At 38.6% G+C, this 23,604-nt stretch overlaps 1 protein-coding gene across 6 annotated transcripts in view; it reads right to left on the bottom strand.

Moving 5' to 3' along the window:
- Positions 1 to 23,604, bottom strand: part of EXOC4 (exocyst complex component 4) — a 738,285-nt gene that overhangs the window by 317,601 nt on the left and 397,080 nt on the right. Inside the window, exon 11 of one of the 6 annotated variants that reach the window (XM_070265826.1) lies at positions 8,617 to 8,855. The exons of 4 other annotated variants lie outside the window; for them this stretch is intronic. In XM_070265826.1, coding sequence (XP_070121927.1) covers positions 8,753 to 8,855 — 103 coding nt within the window. In that variant the 3' untranslated portion in view covers positions 8,617 to 8,752. Of the gene's footprint in view, positions 1 to 8,616; positions 8,856 to 11,676; positions 14,039 to 23,604 lie in introns of those variants that run through there. One more of the 6 variants, XM_005609415.4, reaches the window with a different exon arrangement.

Genomic DNA, 23,604 nt, shown 5'->3' with positions numbered 1-23,604 from the left:
CCAGATTATATTTCAATAGGAAGCACAATGAGTGCTTTCCATTACTCCCTAACATGCAGTGAACTGGTAGTACTGCCTCTTCTTAGCTAAAGAGGCATTTACCTGGCAGTAACTTTCATGTATTTCTCCTTTCCCCTACCCCTTCAAATAGCAGTTTGCAAGATTTGCAGAATAGGCCAAAATGAGTCCAAATCCATTGATTAGTGATGACTCAGAAAATAGTAGTACTTTAACAATTATACAATACACTGGTGCAATTACTGTCTTCTCAAAAATTTAAGATTTTCTGTAATAGCATAAGCAGATATTTACTCAATAAAGAATAACCAACTCAGCTGTTAATCACTGCCACATTTCTTTCAGCCTGCCCCAAGTTTGTAGTTAGCAATTAAGTTTTTTGCATTTGTTGTATGTAACTTTTCTTGAAACTAATTCTAAAGAAAAATAAAGGGAGAAAGTTCATTAATAACCAACATTATCTGAGAACCTACAGGGTTTATAGAATAAAACCATGTTCTTGTCATCCAAATTCCTGAAGGACTGTTTTATGGAAGAGGGATTAGACTATTTCCTTGAAAACCAAGAGGCAGGAACTGGAATGGACAGGTAAGGCTGCAAGGAGACAGAGATTTTACACTACAAGAAGCCTTCCTAAGAGGCAATTTCACTGAATGATGAAATCAGTTTCCTCAAAAGATGGAGAGTTTTGTATTACTAAAAGTCTAAACATTGGAATGGACAAAATTTAAGACAGAAGGACACTGTAGAAAACCTGTGTTGGAGGATGGTTGGAATAGAAGACCCTAAAGGTTCTTCATAAAACGACCTGTACACAGAAGTCATTCTTAGTGTTGTTATTAGCTAACGAAGAAGTGGGTTAAGAGCCAAAAAGAGCTTACACAAAAATTTTACATCATGTTATAGGGGAACATAATATATTTTACAAATAGCTAGAAGGCAATGAAGTAAGGAAAGTTTGCACTTAATATCAAGACAAATTACCAGTAAATAGAACCATTTTCCAAAGAAGAATAGAAAATCTAGCTTAAATATGACAAGGGAAGGTGCTCTTTAGTTGATTCAATATAGTCAAAAGGTTTGAGACATTCTATAACTCCCAATGTTATCATAGTTCTGAAATGAAAAGCTGTCTTCTTGCAGCCGGCCCCGTGGCCAAGTGGTTGAGTTCCCGTGCTCTGCTTCAGCAGCCCAGGGTTTCACTGGTTCGGATCCTGGGTGTGGACATGGCACCACTCATCAGGCCAAATTGAGGTGGCATCCCACGTGCCACAACTAGAAGGACCCACAACTAAAATATACAACTATATACTGGGGGGACTTGGGAAGAAAAAGCAGGGGAAGAAAAAAAAAATAGAAAAGCCGTCTTCAGTAAACACTGTGACAACATCAATGGAAAGTCTCAATAAAAATCTCCCCAGTACACACTGTCACAGAACCAATCCTTTCAAGACAACTCCCCAGCAAATATTCTCAAGAAAGAACAACCATGCTTCTTGGAGCTAAAGGCTCACAAAGCCACCAAGCAGAAGTTTAGCTCTCCATGTAACTTTCCCTTTCTCCACCTGATGCACTACCATAAATTTTAACATAATGTTTAAAGGTCTAATGAGATAGTTTTTTAAGTATTGACTTTAGCTGCAGGTCCTTCTCACTAAGAGATGCTCTGTTGATTAACAGGAAAAGTGGCATTTGAGAGCAAAGGAAGAATCAGATATTCATGTGCTGTTATCAAGTTAATAAACTATCAAGTGGCAATTATTTTTCCTTTTTTTTTTTTTTTGAGGAAGATTAGCCCTGAACTAACATCCGCAACCAATCCTCCACTTTTTTGCTGAGGAAGACTGGCCATGAGCTAACGTATGTGCCCATCTTCCTTTACTTCATACGTGGGATGCCTGCCACAGCATGGCTTGACAAGCAGTGCGTAGGTCCACATCCAGGATCTGGACTGGTGAACACCAGGCCGCCAAAGCGGAACATGAGAACTTAATGGCTGAACCATGGGGGTGACCCCACAAGTGGCAATTATTTAAAAGAATTTCAACAAACAGCGTAAAATGAAAAAAAAAAAAAGAGAAATTCACCTGTAATTAACTTAAGGCATAAAACTTAATGTTTAATCTTTTCAATGTAAAAAATTTAAGAGGAGGTATGTGCAAGAGAAACACTGTAAGACATAAAAATTCAACAAACTCTTTATGACTTTTCCTTGTACAAACTTGTTTGTTAAATTATTTACATTGAAAAAAATTAGCTTTAATCTGACACACAGCAAATGCAACAAATGCACAAACTTAGTATGACTATCTCATTTAATTCTCATGATGCCTTATTTATCTTAATTGAAAGGTAAAGAAACAGAGCCTCCAAGAGTTTAAGTTACTTAGCAAAGTCACAAGCCAGTAATGGCAGAGCTGGTATTTAAAAACAGGACTGTTTCATACCATTGTCCATGCTCACAATCACTTCCCTCCAGTGCCATGCTCCTGCTTACAGGGAGTCCAAAATATCATGTGGGAATTAAAAGAAACCACTGGAATCAAATGTACAGTGGGAAAAATGTTAGCAGAGCCATGACAAGGTTTTCAGAATGGGTGAGAGGAGAGACGGAGGGAGGGGGAATTGGGGAAGTATTCATGGAGAAGAGGGCACCCAAATTGGCCTTGACTGTTAAGATTTCCATAGATAAAGAAGGACAGAATGGCATTCCTAACATAAAAGAATCTGAACAGAATGAGTAAATGAAGAAATGTGAAATTGCAGGGCTTCGTGGAGACCTGTGAAGAGGTGCTGCAGTTTGGCTCCCAGTCATTTTAAAATATAAATTCCTGGTCAAGGACTTGGACTTTATTTTGTAAGCAAAGGGGAGCCATTAAAGACTTCTGAACAGGGAGTCTGTATATATTACAACTCAACAGGAGTCTGTAGTTCATTGACTCTACAAATATACACGTGCCTACTATGTCCCAGGAGCATTTGGTAAGTATAGATGAATCTCTCTTTGATACATTTTATTTGGTTGTTAGGATACCACTTTCTTGGTTGCCTGGACCCTTCCTCATGGTCTCCTTTGCTGTTTTCTCCTTATCTGTTTTAGCCCTACACATGGGAGTATGCCAAGGATCGCTCCCTACACCTTTTTTCTTCTTTTTCAGACTCTTACTTTAGAATCTTACTCATATCCATGGGTTTAATGCCATTATTTTTTATAACTATCAAATATCTCTGTAGTCCAGATCTCTCTCCTCAACTGCAGACTCCCCCGAATGCCTACCAGACATCTCAAACTTAACAAGGCCAAAGTCAATGGGTTTCTCCTTCCAAATCAGTTCCTATCCAAGTCTTCCCATCTCAGTGAACAGCAACCACATTTTACCAAATGCAGAGGACAAACACCTTCACATTATTTACTTGAGTCTTCTCTTTCACACGCAACATGCAGTCTACAAATAAATCCTGTCAACTCCACCTTTGAAGTACAGCCTGGTCCAAGTCACTTCTACCTCTTGTCTGCATCAGGGGTCAGCAAACTACAGCCCAGGAGCCAAATCAAGCCCACCAATAAATAAAGTTCAACTGAAACACAACCATCCTAGTTCATTTACATATTGTCTGTGCTGCTTTCCTGCTACTATGGCACACTTGAGTAGCTGTAACGAAGACCATATGACCTGCAAAGCCTGAAATACTTATTATCTGGCACTTTACAAAAAATATTTGCTAACCCCTGGTCTGGATTATTACAATAACTTCCAAAGTCTTCTCCCTGCTTTCCTATCCCTCGGCCTCCCTACACACCGTTCTCCACAAAGCCATCAGTGATAATTTAGAACTGTGCTGTCCAACATGCTAGCCACTAACCACTAGCCATATGTTGCTATTCAAATTAAAGTTCTATTAAATAAAAAATTCAGTTCCTTAGGTGCATTAGCCCCAGTTAAAGGGCCCAATAGCCACAAGTGGTGAGTGGTCACCCTATTGGACACCACAAATTTTGGAACATTTCCATCATCAGATAAAGTTCTGCTGTTCAGCATTGCTTTAAAATCTAAGACCTTTTCCCTCTACTTCTCTAAACCTTCCAGCAACTTCCTTTTTAATTCTCTGCCAGTCTCTGCTAAGGCCTACCATCCCCAGTCCTCCATCACTTCTCTGCCCTCATCTCCTTCACTTCTCCTCACTCTTTGTGTTCTAACCACATGAGTCCTCTCGCAGTGCCCTCCAATGCCAAGCACGCTCTTGTCTCAGGCACTTTGCACTTGCTCTTCCCTCTACCTAAACGTCCATCTCCAAATATCTGCATCAGTCATTCCCTCATTTCCTTGGGCCTCTGCTCAGATACAACCTTCCCAGAGACCCCTTTCCTAAGGATCCCCTTGGCCTACTTTATCTGTCTTCATGGCACTTGTCACCAGCTGACTTATTGTATGTATATTTTATGATTCACTAATAAAAGAATAGTATGACATTAATAATATTTGCATTTCCCCACTAGAGTGTAAGTTCCAAAACACAGAAATTTTATCTGTTTTGTTCTCTGACATAGCCTCAGAGCCCAGAACAATGCCAGCTACACAGTAAGTACTCAATAAATATGTGTTGAATGGGTGAGTGAATAAATGAATAAATGGGGACACCCTGCAGAAGAGGTTCTAGAAGAATTAAGATGGAAGAGGTTCTGCTTTGCAATCTGCCTCACTGACCTACCTTCCAGATGTGGGTTTAAAATTTGCCTTTTACTTCCACCAAAGTTTAGTTCAACTGAGATCTCCTTTCCTTTGACTTTGGAGTAACTGATAAAGTAAGCGAAAGTTTCTCAACAGCCCCGTTTGACTCCTCTCTGTCTCATGCTATTCTGCAAGAAGGGTGGAAGACTCTGGAAATACCAGCTCGAGAAAACCAGATGGGACCAAGCAGCCGAGGCCCAGGCTCAATTTACCAGCCCAAGGGTAAAACTTGCCACTGACAAACCTGTCAGCCTGGGGTTAATTATTAATCTTGATAATGGGATTTTCAATTCTCACATAATTTATACTGGCATGACTAGCAATTACATGTAAGATTTTTTTTTGTTTATATAACTCAGGGCTTCACTTTTAATTTTGAATAAGTCATTATGTTACAAAATTAAACTTTTTTAGTAGCTCAGGATGCTATTCTCTATCAAGTCACGGGGTACTGCCATACACTGCCCAGAGGGAGACACTATTTCTCTCATTTTAAACAGTGTTCTGTTTCTCCATCTTAATCAACTCCACCTAGGATTCAATGAAGAGGAGGTGGAAGGGCGCACGCCACGGTACAAGGCCAAGCAGAAATGCCACAAGACCAGTTGGTGCCAGCTGCAGCACGGCCAATTCCGAGACAGCCCAACTGACTTCCCTCTTTCCTGCCTCTTAGAACACTTTTTATTTTTGCCAACAACTTTAATGAGCAACAGATGAGTAGCACAAATATATTTGCTCATCTGACAGCTTTCATCTGGCAGATTTGTAATATATGAATTCCAAAGCAGGTAAATAATTTAAGATTACTAATGTAAATGGAGAAGTAACATTTGACTTATAAATAATACTCATAAAGAATGGAATTTTTATTCTCTGAGGCATATGAATAAAAGCAATCTATGAGATGATCACTGACCTAGGAAAAGGTTAAAAGTGGCTTAAATAATAAATGCAGAAGTAGAATTCAGACTGACATAAATTTAATTTTCCTGCTACTGCATCCATATGGCAATAATCCAATCCAAGAAGCTGAATTTATGCAGTAAGGGCATAACTCAAAGCCTGCTTGTTTAAAACGCAACAATTTAGGGCAGTTTGGAGTAGTGATATTATACACCCTTTTGCATTTTGAATGGCAGGGAAATTTTACATTGATTTTCACAGATGATACTTAAACGAACACTCCAGTAAAACTTAATGGATTATTTTCCCTTTCCTGATGACCTTTAAAATGCCTAGAATTCGAGCTGAAGTACCTAACAGTTATCACTTCCGCTTACTGCACCAGTTATATTATACCAAAGACCTAAAGTTTCAATAATGTTTTCAAATTGGCTACTGCTGGAGACACATAATTGCCCAAAGCAGAGTTTAACAATAGCCAGTTTCCCTTTCCTTGTGAAAAAGATACATCTCTTCTTTAACATTTCTCTGTCTGCAGAATCTTGATTTTTTTCTAAAGGAGAAAGAGATTAACTATTTTCCTCCATTTAAAGAGCTTCCGATTCACCCCTGAACGCAGATAAATACAAAAGCAACAGGAATTTAATGAACTCAGGTGAAGTAGCTGAGTATGTGTAGCCAGAGAAACTGGTTTTCTCTAGTTTTATGTCTTAAACTCTCAAAATCAAAGAACATTATCTATAGATTTCCAACATTTCATTGTAATGAAAGAACGGTTTTAAGACTTCTGAGTTCCAAATGGGATAAGAGGTAAGGTCTCTAGCAAGAAATCTTAAAGTTACATTTTATATCTTGAGTTTGGACCTCTTCTTGTGTGTCAGAACTTACATGCAGTTGCCAATTGTGTCAGATGCATAACTTCATCTATGTACTTACTTTAAAATCAGTATGTTCAAACTCAGCTCCATCAGGAACTGTGAAGGGTCTGAGCTTTTACCCTACTCACAAGCTAACAAGTTAGCCTGCTACAGTTTCAGGGATGCTGGCAGAAGAAAAAAGCCCCCTGGGTCAGAGACAAAGGACATTTTATTACCTTCAGCAATAATATTAGCCAGGGTATCATCATTTTCTTGCACGGGTTCCTTGAGGCCCATCTCCCCAGTCACGTGATGAGGGTCAGGTGATTCATGACACATAGTGGGCTGCAGTACAGGAGGAGGAATCCTGAGGTCAGGACACCCCATTCCTTTATAATGGGCTGCAAGCCCACCTGCCCCATCTTTGCACCCTGGAGGGAGACATTATTTTTACGATACTGAATAGCAAATAAACTTGCCCTTTGCTCTAGAGGGGAAACACTTTCTTCTTCCAAGGCTGTTCATTGTACAACCATCCTTGAGAAGACAGCTCACGACAAAAAGGTATTGCGATTCTGTTCACAAGACATGAAGAAATGCAAGAGACCCACAGAGAATTGTCTCCCAACAAACACTCTTACAACATATACCTACCCAGTGGTTACACGTAAGAGACACCTGACTCATGAGGAGGTCACGAAAAAGACCCGGTGCTTTCGGTTGACTACAAGGCAGAAAAGCTTACTCCATCTTACACCAAGCATCACATTATATTAGCATTTTTCGTTCTCTAAATCTTACAATGTACTAAGCCTAATGTGATAAAATCTGGCCTCTGACATAGTAACAATATGAGGGATAGGAATGAGATTTTTTGGCTTCCAAACATATTATTTTTTCTGCCACACCACACTGTCTCCATGTTAAAAGAGATTCTCTATCTTACTAATGGTAACAATTACCAGTTTTGATTCCTGGTTTTCCCCTAAGAATATTATATGAATCCCAAATAGGTAACACTCAGAAAGTATGTTTGATGATGTTTTAAAGTATTTTTCTTTATAATAAGCTCCTAAGGGTATGGAAAATAGTAAACTGCAAGGTGATGTCATTGCTGATAAATGTACAAGATATGGATGTTTTTCTTAAGCTTAATGAAAAAATGGAAATGAAGCTCCATGTTTTCCCATCTTCACCCAAAACCAAGGCCAGTCGATTAATTTAGTGACAAGGAGAATGAGTTACCTGAATTTCAAGTTCTCCATTTTCCCTTAATTGGATATAGATAGTAAACGCAAGAGTAAGTCCACCAGAAGCAAAAGAAATAGAGTAAAATGACAATTTTAACGTCAAACACCACTGAGCTACATATTTACTGTAGGAAAATTGAAGGGTCCTATTTAATGCTAAGAAGCTCTATTTTAGCCCAAAACAATTTCTTCTTAAAATTATCAGATAAATTTAAGCCTTGAATAACACTCTATTGTATTTGTGATGGTGTGTTTAGAATGGCAGTGAAGTCAGTTTCAAGTTATCTATCCCCTTGCTGGAATGTTCACTGTCTGCATTTCCAAGTGGTCTACGCTCTGTTTATCTACCACAGAAATATTACTGTTTGCCAAACACAACAGCTGGACTGCCAAAACTATCATCAACTAGTTAAGTAAAATATTGTTCTGAATCTCTTAAAAGTTCTTTTTCTCTTATATTTTAACAGAAAACAACTGAGCCAGGAGTGAAAAATCTACTACATTGTCAGAAATTTCTAGTCTTACAATTTGAGATATCCCCAAAGTAAATATTTCCTTTTACATGAATAAGAAAATAAAATACCTCCAAAATCAGATCCTAAGGCTGACTGGTTTGTGCATCATGGTTTCCTTGTATAAAGTGGTTGTTTCCTTATTGGTGGTTATGCCTCGAAATCTCATAATTATGATGGCTCACAAGGCAGCACTCAGGAAACAAGTTTCCCTATTAATTGCATATTTAGCAGATTAAATTATTATATTTCTGAAGTATTTTGTATTATATTTCAACCTATTATTTATTAGCAAAATAAGTGTTATAGACATTTTTAAAAATAAGGAAACTAAGGCTCAGAGATCTTAAGTAAGTAGCCCAAGGCCAAGATACAATCTTTAATTGGTGATGTATTCTCTCAAAATCCCATATTTAACCATATTTCTGGAGCAGATTCACTTATTCAAGAAACAATGAGGAGCTGGCCCAGTGGCGCAGTGGTTAAGTGCGCTTGTTCTGCTTTGGTGGCCCAGGGTTGGCCGGTTCTGATCCTGGGTACGGATAGGGCACCGCTTGACAAGCCAAGCTGTGGTAGGCGTTCCACCTATAAAGTAGAGGAAGATGGGCATGGATGTTAGCTCAGGGCCAGTCTTTCTCAGCAAAAAGAGGAGGATTGGCAGCAGATGTTAGCTCAGGGCTAATCTTCCTCAAAAAAAAAAAAAGAAAAAAAGAAAAGAAAGAAAGAAATAATGAAAGACTATTTTGGTAACTGAGGATATAGTGAGAACAACAGAGGTGCAGTCCTTGCCCAAGAGGCCCATGGTCCAGTGGTGGTGATGGTGGGAGACATATTAGACAATCGTACACAATCAATCACAATCCACTGGGGTAAGGGCCAATAATTCTGAACTCCTTTGTAACCCATCAATTCACTCATTCATTCATTCACTCATCCATCATATCTTGATTAGCTTCTGTCAAGCATTATGCTAGACTGGGTTGGAAAACAGAGTGCTAAACAACACATTGCAAACTTTTATAAACCCTAGCTTGTTACATTAAAAATAATTCCTTCTTGAAAAGCAGGAGCATTGTTTCTAAGTCTCTGTCAATTCAATTAATGAGAAATAACCAGGATCCACTTCAGAGAAATGCCTTACATATATATGTTGTTTTATAGTGTTTTTATTTGTTACTGTGCCTTACTAAAATAATTTTAATTACTCTTTTAACTCTTTGTTTTTCACAATGCTAAGCCTCAAACTGTGCACAGAATGAACAACGACAACAGACGGACACAGGTCCGAGGGCATTTGCAACAAAGATTATAACAAACCGGATGGAGGGTAACGGCGGACTGAATGGAAGTCAAAGTTCAAACAACTGAAATCCGCAGCTTCCTGGAAAATAAATTACTTCCTAAAAGCTAAAAGCTCTCTCTGCTTTCAGTTTCTTTACCTTTTAATATACCTGGAATGCATACTACCACATTATTTTTCTGAAAAATTCTTCCACATGTCATGGTTAGACAAGAAAATCTTCAACGGCTCCAAACTGACTGAAGGATAACTCTTTAGTCCCGCATTACAGGCCCTCCACAAATCCAGTCCTATTTTGCCCAAAATGAGCCCTCTCCGACAACACTGGTCCACCCACTGTCCCCAGAACATGCCTGCTCCGCACAAACGTTCTCACATCTTTTGGAGGATTATTATCCTTCCTTTTCAGCTAATGTTCGCTGAACATTGACTATTTTATGCAATCCTCACTACAATCCTATGAAGAATATTATTATCCTAATTTCATATTACAGAATATTGGGGCTTAGAGAAATTAAGGGCCTGCAGTCACACAGCCGGTAAGTGGGCAAGCTGGGATTTGAACTGAGGTCTCTACTTCTGAGGCCCAAACTCTTGACTACTGAAGTGCAACAAGCAGGATTCTCTGATGGTGACCCCAGAGCTCTCTCGGTGTTGCCAGGACATCACACTAGCTGGGGCAGGTGAACACCTTTCTCCCAGCTGAAGGAAGTGTACACCAGATCAGTTATCTACAGCAATGGTGGCTTCCTCCTGCAGAAGAGGAAACAAACTTCCCGTGGGTCTGAAAGCGTCTAGAGACTAGTCAGCTGACATTCTCAGACAACTTCTGGAGGCAGCTGGGACACCAAACTGAACCGCTGGGTCCTAAGCAGCCTAAGTATTCTGCCAATGATAAGGATGCTTTCTCATTCCTGCCCTGTGGTAAGGCAGAATAACAGGAGAACTCAAACCCACACTGCAGGCTCAGCAGAGCCCAAAACCCAGTCTACCTCTCTGTGGGATGACGAGACAATTGGGGTAGCTATGCTTTCTTTTCTCTTGCTGGCTTAGCCTTGTAAGTGTTCCTTTTCCCTAGTAAAACCTATTCCTTAACCCATGCTGGGTGAGGTGGTACAATCAGTCTTGTATCCTGGTACATGACGAATGGAGACCTAGATGGAATCTACTGGACAGAACGACGACCACCTATAATGCCTTTTGACATAAATCTTAACCATTCCTTTGAGGTTGAGCTAAAGTCTCATTTCTTCTGTGAAGAAGCCTCAGATTCTCCTTAGTGAAAAGTTATCCTTGGGCCTCTAAACTCTAGCAGAAGTTATCCTTTGGTCTCTAAACAAAGCACATCTTTGATAAATATCATCATTAGTTAATGCCTTTTTTTCCATAAATATGCATTTTGATTCCAATGAAATTGTAAGCTTCCCAAAGGTAGGGGAGGGGCCCTACATATTTAACACCTTTAACAAGCCGAGAGGCAACCCCATATACAACAGGCACTGAATGGATATTTGCTGGCTGTGTGTGTGTGTACGTATGTATATTTCATTATTCAGAAGGTCACATTTCATCAACTCATTACATATATATATATGTGCACCTGCTATACGCCAAGGACGGTGTTGGGCACTGGCTCTACAAAGGCACTGTTCTGACATGAGGAGCTCCTAATCTAGCAGAAAGATGGATATACGGGTGATGTATTATAATAAAATTATACAGAAGCATGGGGTGGCGTGGAGAACAGATCATACGGGGGCTCACAGACCAGCGAAGTGGGGGGGATGAGATGCTTACAGGCAGAACAGTCACATTTTAGTACGGCCTTGATGAATGAACTAGACTAAAAAGGAGCAAACTTTCACAACTGAATGAGAGAAATACACCAACTCTTTAGCTATTAAATGAATAATACTCATTTAAAAGGAGATGATTCCTATCATTTGTAAAATTATAAAGCTCACTTAATGATCAAAAGTTCTTTCACCAGTTATTAACCTTGAATTTCATATAAAAGGGCAATTTTACTGATTTCATTCTTTGGCACTAACCACCTGAGAGGATAAGAAAGCGCAATGAACCTTTCAGAAGTTCTAGGAATTTGTCTTTTTCTTTTTTTCTTAAGAGTTAAATCTGAATCTATAGGAAATATCAAAAGGAATTACTTGCTAACAAGAATTTTAAAAAAAACAGTGAAAAAATAGTTTCTTGTTTCTTTGTTTATATCTGAGTCTAAGGAACAACATGCTGGTATGAATTATGAGCAATTGAAGAAATATACTTTTAAAGAAGATTTTATAAAACTAATGTAAAACAAACTCATTAATTATAAAAACACTCTAGAAGAAAGCTCCAGTTTGGGAGGTATTTTCATTCTTATGTTCACGACAGGTGACTAGATCTTTATTAAAAATCATACTAAGTCTTCAAGTCTAACAAGTGAAGCCACATGTGAAAAGTGCATACATATTCTGTGAACAGGGAGAATTTCTCTCATAGATCCTTCTACTGCAGTGCTCTTCTCTCTGATTTTTCTAAATCCTTCTTTGTAAATAGGTAATGTTCACCCAAGAGTCTCTCCCATACAGATATTTCAGTTCTGTAACAAGCTCTCACAATACTTGTACAATTTTTTTTCCACCATATGGAACGCCCCTTGAAGGGAAAGGCCCACGTCAACTTTTTCATGTCTACATCCCCAGCACTTTGCAGTGCACTGCACATAGTGACTATTCAATAAATATTTGCTGAATGAAGCACTGAGTGGAATGCATCTAGAAAAAGAATATTTAACAAACATCATACTAGAACAAACCTCTCTGAAGATAGTGTTGTAACATATAGTCTTTGAGAACTTGCTTATAACACTTTTAAGAAGAAAAACATTCTTGATTGGGATAGGGTATGCTTTCTACATAACACAATGCAAAATTAATTGCTTTAATGACTCTGGATTGCCTATAAATGGCTCTCCCCATTTGAACAAGAATGACTATTTGACAGTAACTTTCTTATGAAGAAATACTCTCTCTAGAGTAAAAATAAGAGTCACAATGAGAGGTAAACTGCCTACTTTCATGTGTCTATACTACAAATAACCCTTTCTTCCCCAAATTAAATAATTAAAGACACTGGCACCTTGCCCCTCCCCCCTCCTCCCCTCCTTTCTCTCTCTCTGAATGTCCCTAATAGTGAAAACAAAGAAACAAGCAATGTCTGCTGAAACAACACACAAAATGCAGAAGAGATAAGAAGGGGGTCATCTTTGAATTAATCACAGATTAGGACAGAAAGTCCCTAAGAAGCAGCTTAGGAATTAAGAGAAAAATACAAAAGAAAAGCAGAGATAAGGCCAAAATATTTTAAAAGTCCCTATATTCACTCAAAATATAGAGGCCTTTATGTTTAAGATTTTAAATTACTCTTTTAACTTACAATTTTTAACCTACGATCTCTACTGTTTGTTGTAGTCCCAATATTACCACCCCCTCTGTCCGAAAGTCATTAGAAAACATTAATGATTTTAATGGCTACTTCATGGTCAGCAGGGAAAGGGGTTAGAGACCAGATCCATCTTTGTAGTCTACAGCCAGGTGAAGACAGACCATTTCCAACTGGGAGGGTTCAGTGGTGGCAGCAAGAAATGAGAGGACAAGGAGACCCCTGAAGTCCCCAATAACTGGTTTGGCATTCCAAAGCCCAGAATACCCAGTACAACGTTACCGATAATTGCTACTCTCTGCCTTCTAGCTTTCCTCTATTTATACAATCCATCAAGGAACTTACGCTTTTGTGAAGATCATGATGGTTTTAAGAAAAAGAAGATAAGGAAGACAAAAAAGGAAAAAAAACCCACAACACTAATGAAATCAGAAGGTTTTAGAACTACAAAAAAAATCTTGAGATCAACAGATACAATTTACTCCAATATACTGAAGAGAAAAATGAGGCGCAGAGATGGGCTGTGTTTCTCAAGGTCATATAGTGACAGAGCAGAGGCTAAAGCCAGAGTTACTTACTCTTTTGTAGTCCAGTATTACTTTTATTATATTATGACAGTGATTATAATATAAATGGGAAAGAGAGTTAGAGTTGAGTTCCAAGGATGAGGACTTTAATCCTGGCTGAGCTGTAGGCAAGTCACTTCACCACTAGATCCTTTGTTTCCACGCTGGTCAGGTAGAGATGATGCTTGCTAACTTACATAATTGCTTTCTTAAGTAGGAGCATGTATTTGAATATGAATTTGAATACAGGCTATGGAATATAAACATCCAAGGTGATCTATCCATCAGGATGCATTCAGCAGTAAGGAAACAGTAAGACCATCTATTTTCTTCTATACCAGGAAGTCCAAAGGCAAGCAGGGCTCCAGGAATGTCCATCAAGGCTTTCGCTCCAGTTGTCTGTGATTCTCTTGGCTCTTCACTTCTCCAGTCAACTTATCCTCAGGTTATCTTCCTTAAAACTGCAAAAGAGACAAAACTTCTCTCCCAATTTGTAACAAAAATCCTTCCTTTCAGTCTGATTAGGACAATTTAAGTTTTGAGTCTCCCCTACACTAATAATAATCCTTAGGGATTAAGCCACTTTGGTTTAAAGCTGGGCTTCTAAAACAATCACTGCAAAGGGAATAAAATCATCAGGACTGGATTAGATTAACCTGGCCTTACTGCTCGAGCTTGGGAAATGGCTGACTTCTCCTAAATCACATGGGCTGCTATGGGGAAGAATGGATACTATTAGCAAGGAGGAAGGGAAAATAGATCCTGGGTAGGCAAACCATATAGTCCACTACTGGTAGTACTGTTATGATGCGGAAAACAATGATGACCACACAAGTTATGTTTCATAATAGGATCTAGTCTCAGTGTAAAATAGGAAAAAAGCTCAAGGCCAAGGACAGAATTCCGGACCATTAATAAAGATGTGCTTATTCCTGGTGGCCTGTATTTGTGATCAAAATCTTTTGCTTAAGATCCAGACTCCCCCAATGCCAGAAGTCCTTATTTTTCTCCTGAATCCTGAGGCCTGTTTTGCTGGAATTTGGACTTAGCATCTCTTGTTATCTCTGACACCTGCCTAATTGCTTTCACCTGACTTTATTTCCCCAGCTGTGAGTCAACAAAACCCAAGGTCTCAGGCAACATCCAACCCTAAAAATTACAGATATACAGATTATATGTATTTCTTCCTTGCTGCTGATGAAGCTGTTGGGGAAAACTAGCAGTTGCATATCTTCTGACTTTGCTCTTCAGTTTTGTTGTTTTCTTCAAAAACATTTCCAATTCTGATCTTACAAGTTCAAAATCAGTTGGCTAACATCATGAAAGACTTAGAAATGAACAGATTTTTGCCTGCATTGATAAATCTGATCTAAATCTTCTAAAAACCTAGTTTTATTGATGACTTGTCTCCTCTTCAGGAGTATATTTTCGGAAACGGGTATATCCAACAAATAAGTCTTCAGTTCCCAAGGCTGATTGTTACCGGTTCAGGTATAAGCATCATTTTGAGACCAAGGTGTGGATGACAGTCATTGGCCACATAAATGAACTACGAGGTTGAGAGAAGTCAGTATTATATAAATGGTGGTTGTTGTATTGTTGTTGTCATTATTATTTTACTTACCACTGATAATTCAGACTCACTCTTAAGCACTGTAAACTTCTCCTTCACAATGGAAATCTCTTTATTGATTTTCATGCATTAGAAAAGGTTATAAGTCAAGAAAATGACTAAGCATAAGAAGTCTCTTGGGAATCCAGAGATGATTTTAAAAAGGCAGACATGAAAAATTAGAAGATAGGAGAACACAGTCTTTTCAGATAGAAGAATCAGAAACATCAAAATATTAATTCTTGCCACAAATTCTTTTATAAGCTAACAATTATCTTGTCATTTTGGTAAGTTATCTATTACTCAAGAAAGATAATTCATTTGTATATTACTAAGTTTGTGACCATCTGTTCACAGTTAAGATTCATTACATGCCCTATAGGTAGATTATCGTCAGCACCAGGGCAAAGAGAGGGGATAGTAGCTGGGGACAGACGGGGTTCAAGAGTTAGAATAAGGCTAAGGTATGAGAGAGACACTGTGTAGAAGGTAGAACACAGAGTATGCCAGTCCTAGGGGAGTGTGTGGAAACAGGATCATCATAAGCTAGAAATCAGTCAATGAGTCCAACTTGGGAAGACTATGGTCAAAAGCTAGGGAAGACTTAAAACCACATAATGTACCAGAAATCCCGGTATCACACCGGCAGGAAGTGATACAGCAAGGCAATGTTCAAAACAAAAGGCACCCATACCAGTAACAAGAACAAGGCATCTAGTTAGAGAGAGGATAAGTAGTGAAGAATCTAGAACTAAAGGTGGAAGCAAGGCCACGGGAAATCCAGGCAGAAAGTTCAAGGCAATGGCAGCAAGGAGACTTCAGTATTAAGGCAATCATCTACTTCATCCACAAAGACTTTTAACCAGAAAGCTTTTACCTAAAACTGAAACTTATCATAGGTTTGAGGGTAGGCCTGAAGGAGGTCATGGTCCACGTCCAAGGTTATGTGTATCCCATCAAGCAATAGACACCAGTGCCCTCCCATATTTCTTTGTCTCAATTTCCTGTTTCCATTATAACCTTTATCACACTCTATGATACTTTCACGTATTTACTGTTTCTGGTCTTTCTCCTCAGCTATAATTTAAATTCTAAGACAGATGGATTATATCTATCTTGATTATATTTATATCCCCAAAGAATAGCACAATGCCTGTAGCACAGTAGACTTATTATTTTGGAGAGATGAAATTAATGACTATGAGGTATTTTTAAAAAAATAATCAATAAACCAAAGACTAAACCGCAATCCCAAGAAAGCCACAATCTAGTTGATAGGTGAGTGAACATGTCCCATATTCCTTCTGCTGTAAATTAAACTAACTTTTCTTATTTAGGTAATTCTGCAGAAGCACAGATCAGGTAGTGATTATCTTTCAGAAAACACATATCACGTGAGAAGTTGTTTTTATCAAGCTTTTACTTTCCCTTCTCCTCAGTAACATCTCTGGCACCCCTGGTAACCACCAATCTGCCTCCTGTCTCCATGGATTTACCTATTCTGGATATTTCATATAATAGAATCATATAATACATGGCCTTGCTTTCACTTAGTATAACATTTTGGAGGTTCATCCACATTGGATGTATCAGTACTTTACTCATTTTTACAGCTAAATAATATTCCATTGTATGGACACACCATTAATTTGTTTATCCATGCATCCACTGATGGACATTTGGGCTGTTCCTACATTTTGGCTATTGTGAGTTGTGCTTCTATGAACATGTGTGCACACATACTTGTCTGAGTCTTTCTTTTCAATTATTTTGGGTGTATACCAAGGACTGCAATTGTGGGGTCATATGGTAATTCTACGTGTAATTTTTGAGGAACTGTCAAATTGTTTTCCACTGTGGCTGAACCATTTTGCATTCCTACCAGCAATGTAAGAGGGTTCTAGTTTCTCTACATCCTTGCCAACACTTATTTTTTGTTCTTTTGTTATAGTGATCTTAGTGGGTGTGAAGTGGTACCTCATTGTGGGACTTTAATCTTTTTAATGCTGTAATTTTTAATACTTCCATTTATTCTGGGTAATTCTCAATGTTCTTAAAGTTCATCATATCCACTTTAGTTACGGTGCTCACATTTAGGCTAGGTAGGGCATCTTTTACAATATCTGACTGTTGAGCAGAGAGAGCTACAAATCCAAAATGAGCATACATGATTCAAAAAACAGGGTGGCAGGGTAAGAGCATGAGAACTATGGTCAGTCGAGAACTATGGGCAGCAGTCAAGAGATGTTAATAACAAAAGGTGCCCATATGAAATGAACCCTCTCTCCCAACTAGGAAAGCTCCTAAAACCTTCTAAATGATTCCTGCTAGGAAAAGACTCAATTCGAGGTATGGCCACAAAATAACTTGGACTTTAACCTGTTCTTCACTAGCTGAGCTCTCTTAAGAGCAACTAAAGAGGCAAAGCGTTAGAAGTATTCGAGGGCTATTATAATGACACTGACTATAGGCAAGTACGCCCCAGGCTGACAGAGTCTGAATTCCTCAAAATGTAGGGGGTCTTATCAGCTGAGTCTATTTTCCCTATAAACATCCATGAATTGCTTAATACCATGTACTTTTATGAGACACTCAAAAGTGATCGTGTGTATCTTATCAGTGGGTTTCAGTTTGTGCATCCTTCTACAAAAATTCATGAAACACTCTCTGCTGTGAGTTTCACTAAATCCATTTCTCTCATTTCAGCCTGAGCATTGCAATCCAGCTCTACAGGTAGCAAATTGAAATGTTTAGTGGCCCATTGCAGACAGATTGAATCTGAAAAGAATACGGCAATAAGAAAGAAGCAAAGCATCAATATCAACCAGTGAAGCTCTCGCCAACGACAGTGATGATGTAGGGTGAACGACTGAGCATTTGTTAAACTTCTACCACTGGGAAAGGAACCTATTATTTTCCTGGTTGTGCACTGAAATGCCTCAATCACTGACCGAACAAGTCAGTAAAAAATGATATAGTTTATTTTCTATTGCTGTTGTTCTATGTGGACAGTCTGGCATATGGTATCCCACACCCCTGGAACTCCACTTTACCAATAGTGTGCTTAATTTACCCCCGCCTTTGTTCATTTTGTAAAATGTTTGATAAACTGGTAGTGATGACTTTTCCTTTTTCTCTCCTTTTTCTTTTAGGTTATTAAAATTAAGCCTGATACAGTTTAATTTTAAGCCTAACATGACATAGTTATCCAATTGAGGATTACTTATAAAAAAGAAAATAAAAAGAATGTGGCAATCATGTCACAGCAAAACAAAGAAAAAAGAAATCAGTAGCAGCTGCGCCGGAATATGCTTCTTTGTCTCTCTGCTGCACCATAAAAATAGTTGAGGTTGTAGGATAGATCTCACATAGTAGCATTTTGTATCTGCAGCTACCCATTTATATCCCAACTAGTTACCATGTCCAAATCATCTCACCACTGAGTATAATCCCTAAACACAACATGAGCCACAGCGGCTGCACTGGCCCAGGGCTGGGGGCAAGAGGGAAGACACAGGAAGGCGCCCAGAAGATCAGGTGTAGAGGAGATGAGCACATCCCCAAGGTCTGCCCGAACCTGCGATGTGAGCTCCACCATCACCTGTGCTGTTTCTGCTGCACTTGTTCCCAAGTGCTACGGACTGAGAGCTGGTGTCCCTCCAAAATGCACATGTTGAAGTCCTGTTAACGCCCAATGCGATGGTATTGGGAGGTGGCGGTTTTAAGAGGCAATTAGCTCATGAAGGTGGAGCCCTATGAATGGGATTAGTGTCCTTTTATAAGCATCCCAAGAGAGACGATCCCTCTTTTGGCCATGTGAAAATACAGCAAGAAAGCAGCTGCCTGCAAATCATGAAACAGGCCCTCACCAGACAATGATCTGCTGGCACCTTGATCTTAGACTTCCAGCCTCCAGAACTGTGAGATGTTTCTATTATTGAAGCCACACAGACTATGGTATTTTTGTTATAGCAGCCTGAAGTAAGATACCAAATATTTTGTCCTAAATGCCTCACTACGACTGCATGTAATATTTTTATTAAATTTACAAATCCTTTTATGGCTAATATAGGCAAAGCACTAAGAATCTAAAAGTAAATACTCTTGTTCATCTGCCATTTCATGCTAAGAGGATAGTGGTGACCAGTTTAAGTATGGCCTCTTAACATGCCTGTAATAATAACAAAAATAACATCAACAATCATAATAATAACAGTCCACCTGATGCATATAGCATTTACCATGGGCCAGGCACTCGTCTAAGGGCTTTACTCACAAAAATCCTATCAAGTGGATTCTATGGCTGTGCTCATTTTACAGATGCGGAAATTGAGTCAATGAGAGATTAAGTCATCTGTCCAAGGTTTCGCAGCTAGGAAGAGATGGGCACCAAGGCAGCCTGGCTACAGAGCCACAGGTTCTCTACCACTACACTAAAATCTCACTGCTCCCTAAAAGGAAATAGAAAACAAATCACGATAGTGACGGTTCCATCACAGGAAATCTTAAAAACAACGCTAAACTTCCTAAGGCAAGGAATATATATGATGCCCAGGCCACTACTCTGAGGTTTAGTCAAACACATACTAAATAGGATTATGCCCCCTTCTCTTGGGCCAGAGGTAATCAAAATCTTAATCTGATAAGAAACAAGGTGTCCATACAACTTGGCAGGTAGGAACGCTACCCTGCTAGGGCAGAGCCCGGTGCCAGGCCATTGGCGATAATCAGTTTGCAGAATGTTTCACTGCAGCTGATCAGTAATGTGTGGAACTGTCTTGCCTCCTTTTTATCTTTTTTCTTTTCTCTTGATGCCATCTCCTGAATTCTAATCCTTCAAAAAATCTATACATTTGTATAGCACCTGAGCCAATGTCAACCTTGGAGACACCACCTGATTATAACTGGCTGTCCTTTGCTATGACACAGACTACACTATTAAAGAGGCAATTGCTTATCAGAATCCATTCTGAAGATAGTGCCCATTAAGCATCTTCCTTGTTACTGAAGGAAGCAGGCATCTGTGCTACCAGATGAGACTAAACAGATGACACGTAATTTCTTTTGAAGACATAACCAAGCCCAATACTACAAAATAACTGCCCTGAAAAAAAGCAACTGAATGATGAGCAAACGTACAGGTACTACCATTATTAAATGCTGACACTTGGCAAAGTATTCTTATAAAGAGCGTGACCATGGGAGAGAAGCTATGGGGTGAAGCAGTCAGATAGAACAAGGTTTAAGGATCACTCCTGTTGCTTACAGGCTGTGTAATCTGGAGCAGCTTACTGAAAACTCATTTCTTCTTCTTTAAACTAGAAATAACGCTAACACCATAGGTTGCCAGGGGACTTGTGAGAGCATAAAGTACCCAGCACAGTGCCTGCAATGAAATAGAAACTTCTCCCCCATCGGTGTTTAAGGGCAGAGATGCTTGCTGTTTATTCTCCAGAACATAGTAAGTACTCATTGAATATTTAAAGAATGAATAAATAAACATATTGATAGACTTTTTCCTTTTAACAATGTTGACTGACGTCAATTCCTCTTTTTCAGTGATATAGAAAGAAATTCTTTTATTAAGACTAGGTAAGTTACCGAATCCTTTCAATCAATATGTCCCCACCTGGCCAACCAGAATGTTCTTTCCCAAACTCAGTATGGAAATCTCAAGAAGAACTTGTGACGGTAAATGCCTCACACTCTTCATTCATTTTAGTTTATAAAGTCACTTATGAAGAATTCCTTTTTCCTATATTGACCACATATTCTATTTTTTTGTCTTCTTTTTCTCATAATAAGTCTTATAAATCAGGAGATTCAGCTGCATTCTAATAGAAGGACTAATGGATCTCCAGTCAAAAGCAGAGTATGTCTTGGATGACGGCTGTGTGCCCTGCCCCAAAACTCTGAATGTGAGGTTTTCATTAGGTTATATGTTAAGGATTTCAAAAAAGCACTCTATAAATAATGTGAACTCTAAGACATCATACAAATTTCCAGCATTCTTTTTATTGTTCTATTATCTAAGTAATTGCCCATTGTCACTTAAGATAACCAGAATTTCAAAATTTCAGCTTCTCAAATCTGTCAGAAACAAAAATGATAGCAAATATTTTTCAGAAATAATCATCTGGGGGTTGAGGAAAAAATGAGGCAGATTTCTATAATCTACTTTAAAATAGAAAATTGTTAATCTAGTTAATTAGTATTTCATCGCTGACTGAGTTTTCTTTGTTTCTATTTAACAATGGCTCTTTTGTCATTTTCTTAACTAATCACTGGTATAAGTTGAATTCTATAATTTTACCAGTAAAAGCTTCAGTGCAAATCCTTCAACGCACCTAACAATTAACTATGTGCTAAATGAGTCTCTTGGCTTCAATTTTATATTGTTTAAAAAAAAAAGGAATAGGCAAGAAAAAGCCATTGAATGTGTACATGCAAAACATAAGAACTCTGGTTTACCAGGAATGGAGACAGTAAAAGCTTGAGATATGAAAGCAATCCCCCTGTTATAGACTGAATATTTATGTTCCCCCAAAATTCACATGTTGAAGCCCTAATTCCCCCAAATGACAGTATTTGGAGGTGACGCCTTTGGGAGGTCATTAGGTTTAGATGAAGTCATAGGAGCAGAGCCCCCACTGGGATTAGCACCCTTAAAAGAGAAGGAAGAGACATCAGAGCTTCCTTTCTCCACCATGCGAGGACACAGCAAGAGGGTGGCCATCTATAAGTTAGGAAGAGGTAACTCACAAGAACTTGACTAAACTGGCACCCTGATCTTGGACTTCCAGCCTCCAGAACTGTGAGAAATAATTTTCTGTTGTTAAGCCACCCATTCCATGATATTTTGTTACAGAGGCCTGAGCTGACTAAGACACCCCCTTCATTCTCTGTCTCCATATGCATACTATTTGGGCCTGAGAGTCTGCAGTGGCAGAAACTTCCCATTTGCAATCTCTCTGGAGAAGCAAATTACTCAAACAGCTCTGCCCCTCCCCTCAGAGCAGCTTTGGTCCCAGCCCTCCACACCAGGAACGTTAATGGAAGCTAAGGCGGGCTTCCCACCTCGGCAGGCCTCCCACAGTGAGGAGACAAGCAGGCTTTTCCTCCACTACCTGAGAAGGAATCATCAAGGACTGGAAATTTCTGTGTTCTTATCCCTGTTTTAAATTGAAGAATGCTGCTTCTGTCAGCAAACAAAGAAAAATAATTCAGGCAGCTCTTTTGGCGGATATTCTTTGTGTCCACGTATATTTAGAAAGCTGTCTTTTTTTCTACCCTGTGTTTCTTTTTCACTTTCTATACTAAAGAATTGGTGATCACTGCAGAGGCTGTTAAACGATCTATGATTTCATCCTCATTTCATTATTCTCGCCATCCTCATTCTCCTCACGGCTCACGCTGGGCATGCACACTGATAAGCATCTCGCCCTGTGCTGTCCAGAGTAGCCACGAGCCACATGTAGCTATGAAGCACTTCAAATGTGGCTGGTCTAAACTGAGATGCACTCTAAGTGTAAAATACACATTGGGTTTCTAAGATTTAGTATGAAAAGAAGAATGTAAAATATCTTAATTTTTAAATTGATTACAGTTTGAAATGATTATGTTGGATGCACTCTATTACTAAAATTTATTTCATCTGTTTCTTTGGACTTTTTTAATGTGGCACATATTTCTATTGGAGAGTGCTGACTGTACATTTATTATCAGTCAAAAGTCCTGTCTAATGTTGACTTGGGAGTCTGTATATGTGTATAAATGTAAATACAAATACAAACGTTAAGTGTGTTTCTATCACCTTTGCAGTATGCTTTTGTAATTGATAAACCAAGTTTGTAAATTCCTATAAAGTAGAAGAAAGGTACTATGCTGGAAATTGTTTAATTACATATTTTCATCATAATAACTTAATTATACTGAGTTTATTTGAACTAATAAAATGAAAAGGTATACACATATATATAATTTTTCACACACACAGACTTGGATACATACATACACGTGGTGGTCATAAAAGTGATGTTAACTGAAACTAGTTGGGAGGGAAGTCCATTGACACACTAGCAGAAAGGCCAGGCGCAGATTCCACTTTCATTTAAAATTAAGTTTGATCATTTCTAAAGTTATAAATGCACTGGAACTTCTAGTTAAATGGCGTCTAGTAGAAAGTATAATTTAATGCACAAATAAAAATCACACATAACCAGCAGAGCAAAGCCTCAGTGGAAGCAAGCTCTGTAAGAGTACCTAAAAATGACTTGATTATTAGCTATTGATCTTGTTGATCTTGTTTAATCGTGTTAATATTATCCTTCATATTAAAATTTTTAAGGTAATATTATGCTTCAACTCAGCTCCAATTTGGATTATCCTATCGCAGGTCGTGAATTATGCAATTCT

The sequence above is a fragment of the Equus caballus genome, chromosome 4 (genome assembly GCF_041296265.1).
Source record: "Equus caballus isolate H_3958 breed thoroughbred chromosome 4, TB-T2T, whole genome shotgun sequence".
NCBI lineage: Eukaryota > Metazoa > Chordata > Mammalia > Perissodactyla > Equidae > Equus > Equus caballus.
The sequence above is the reverse complement of the archived record's forward strand: the minus strand, read 5'-3'. Positions and strand labels throughout refer to the sequence as shown.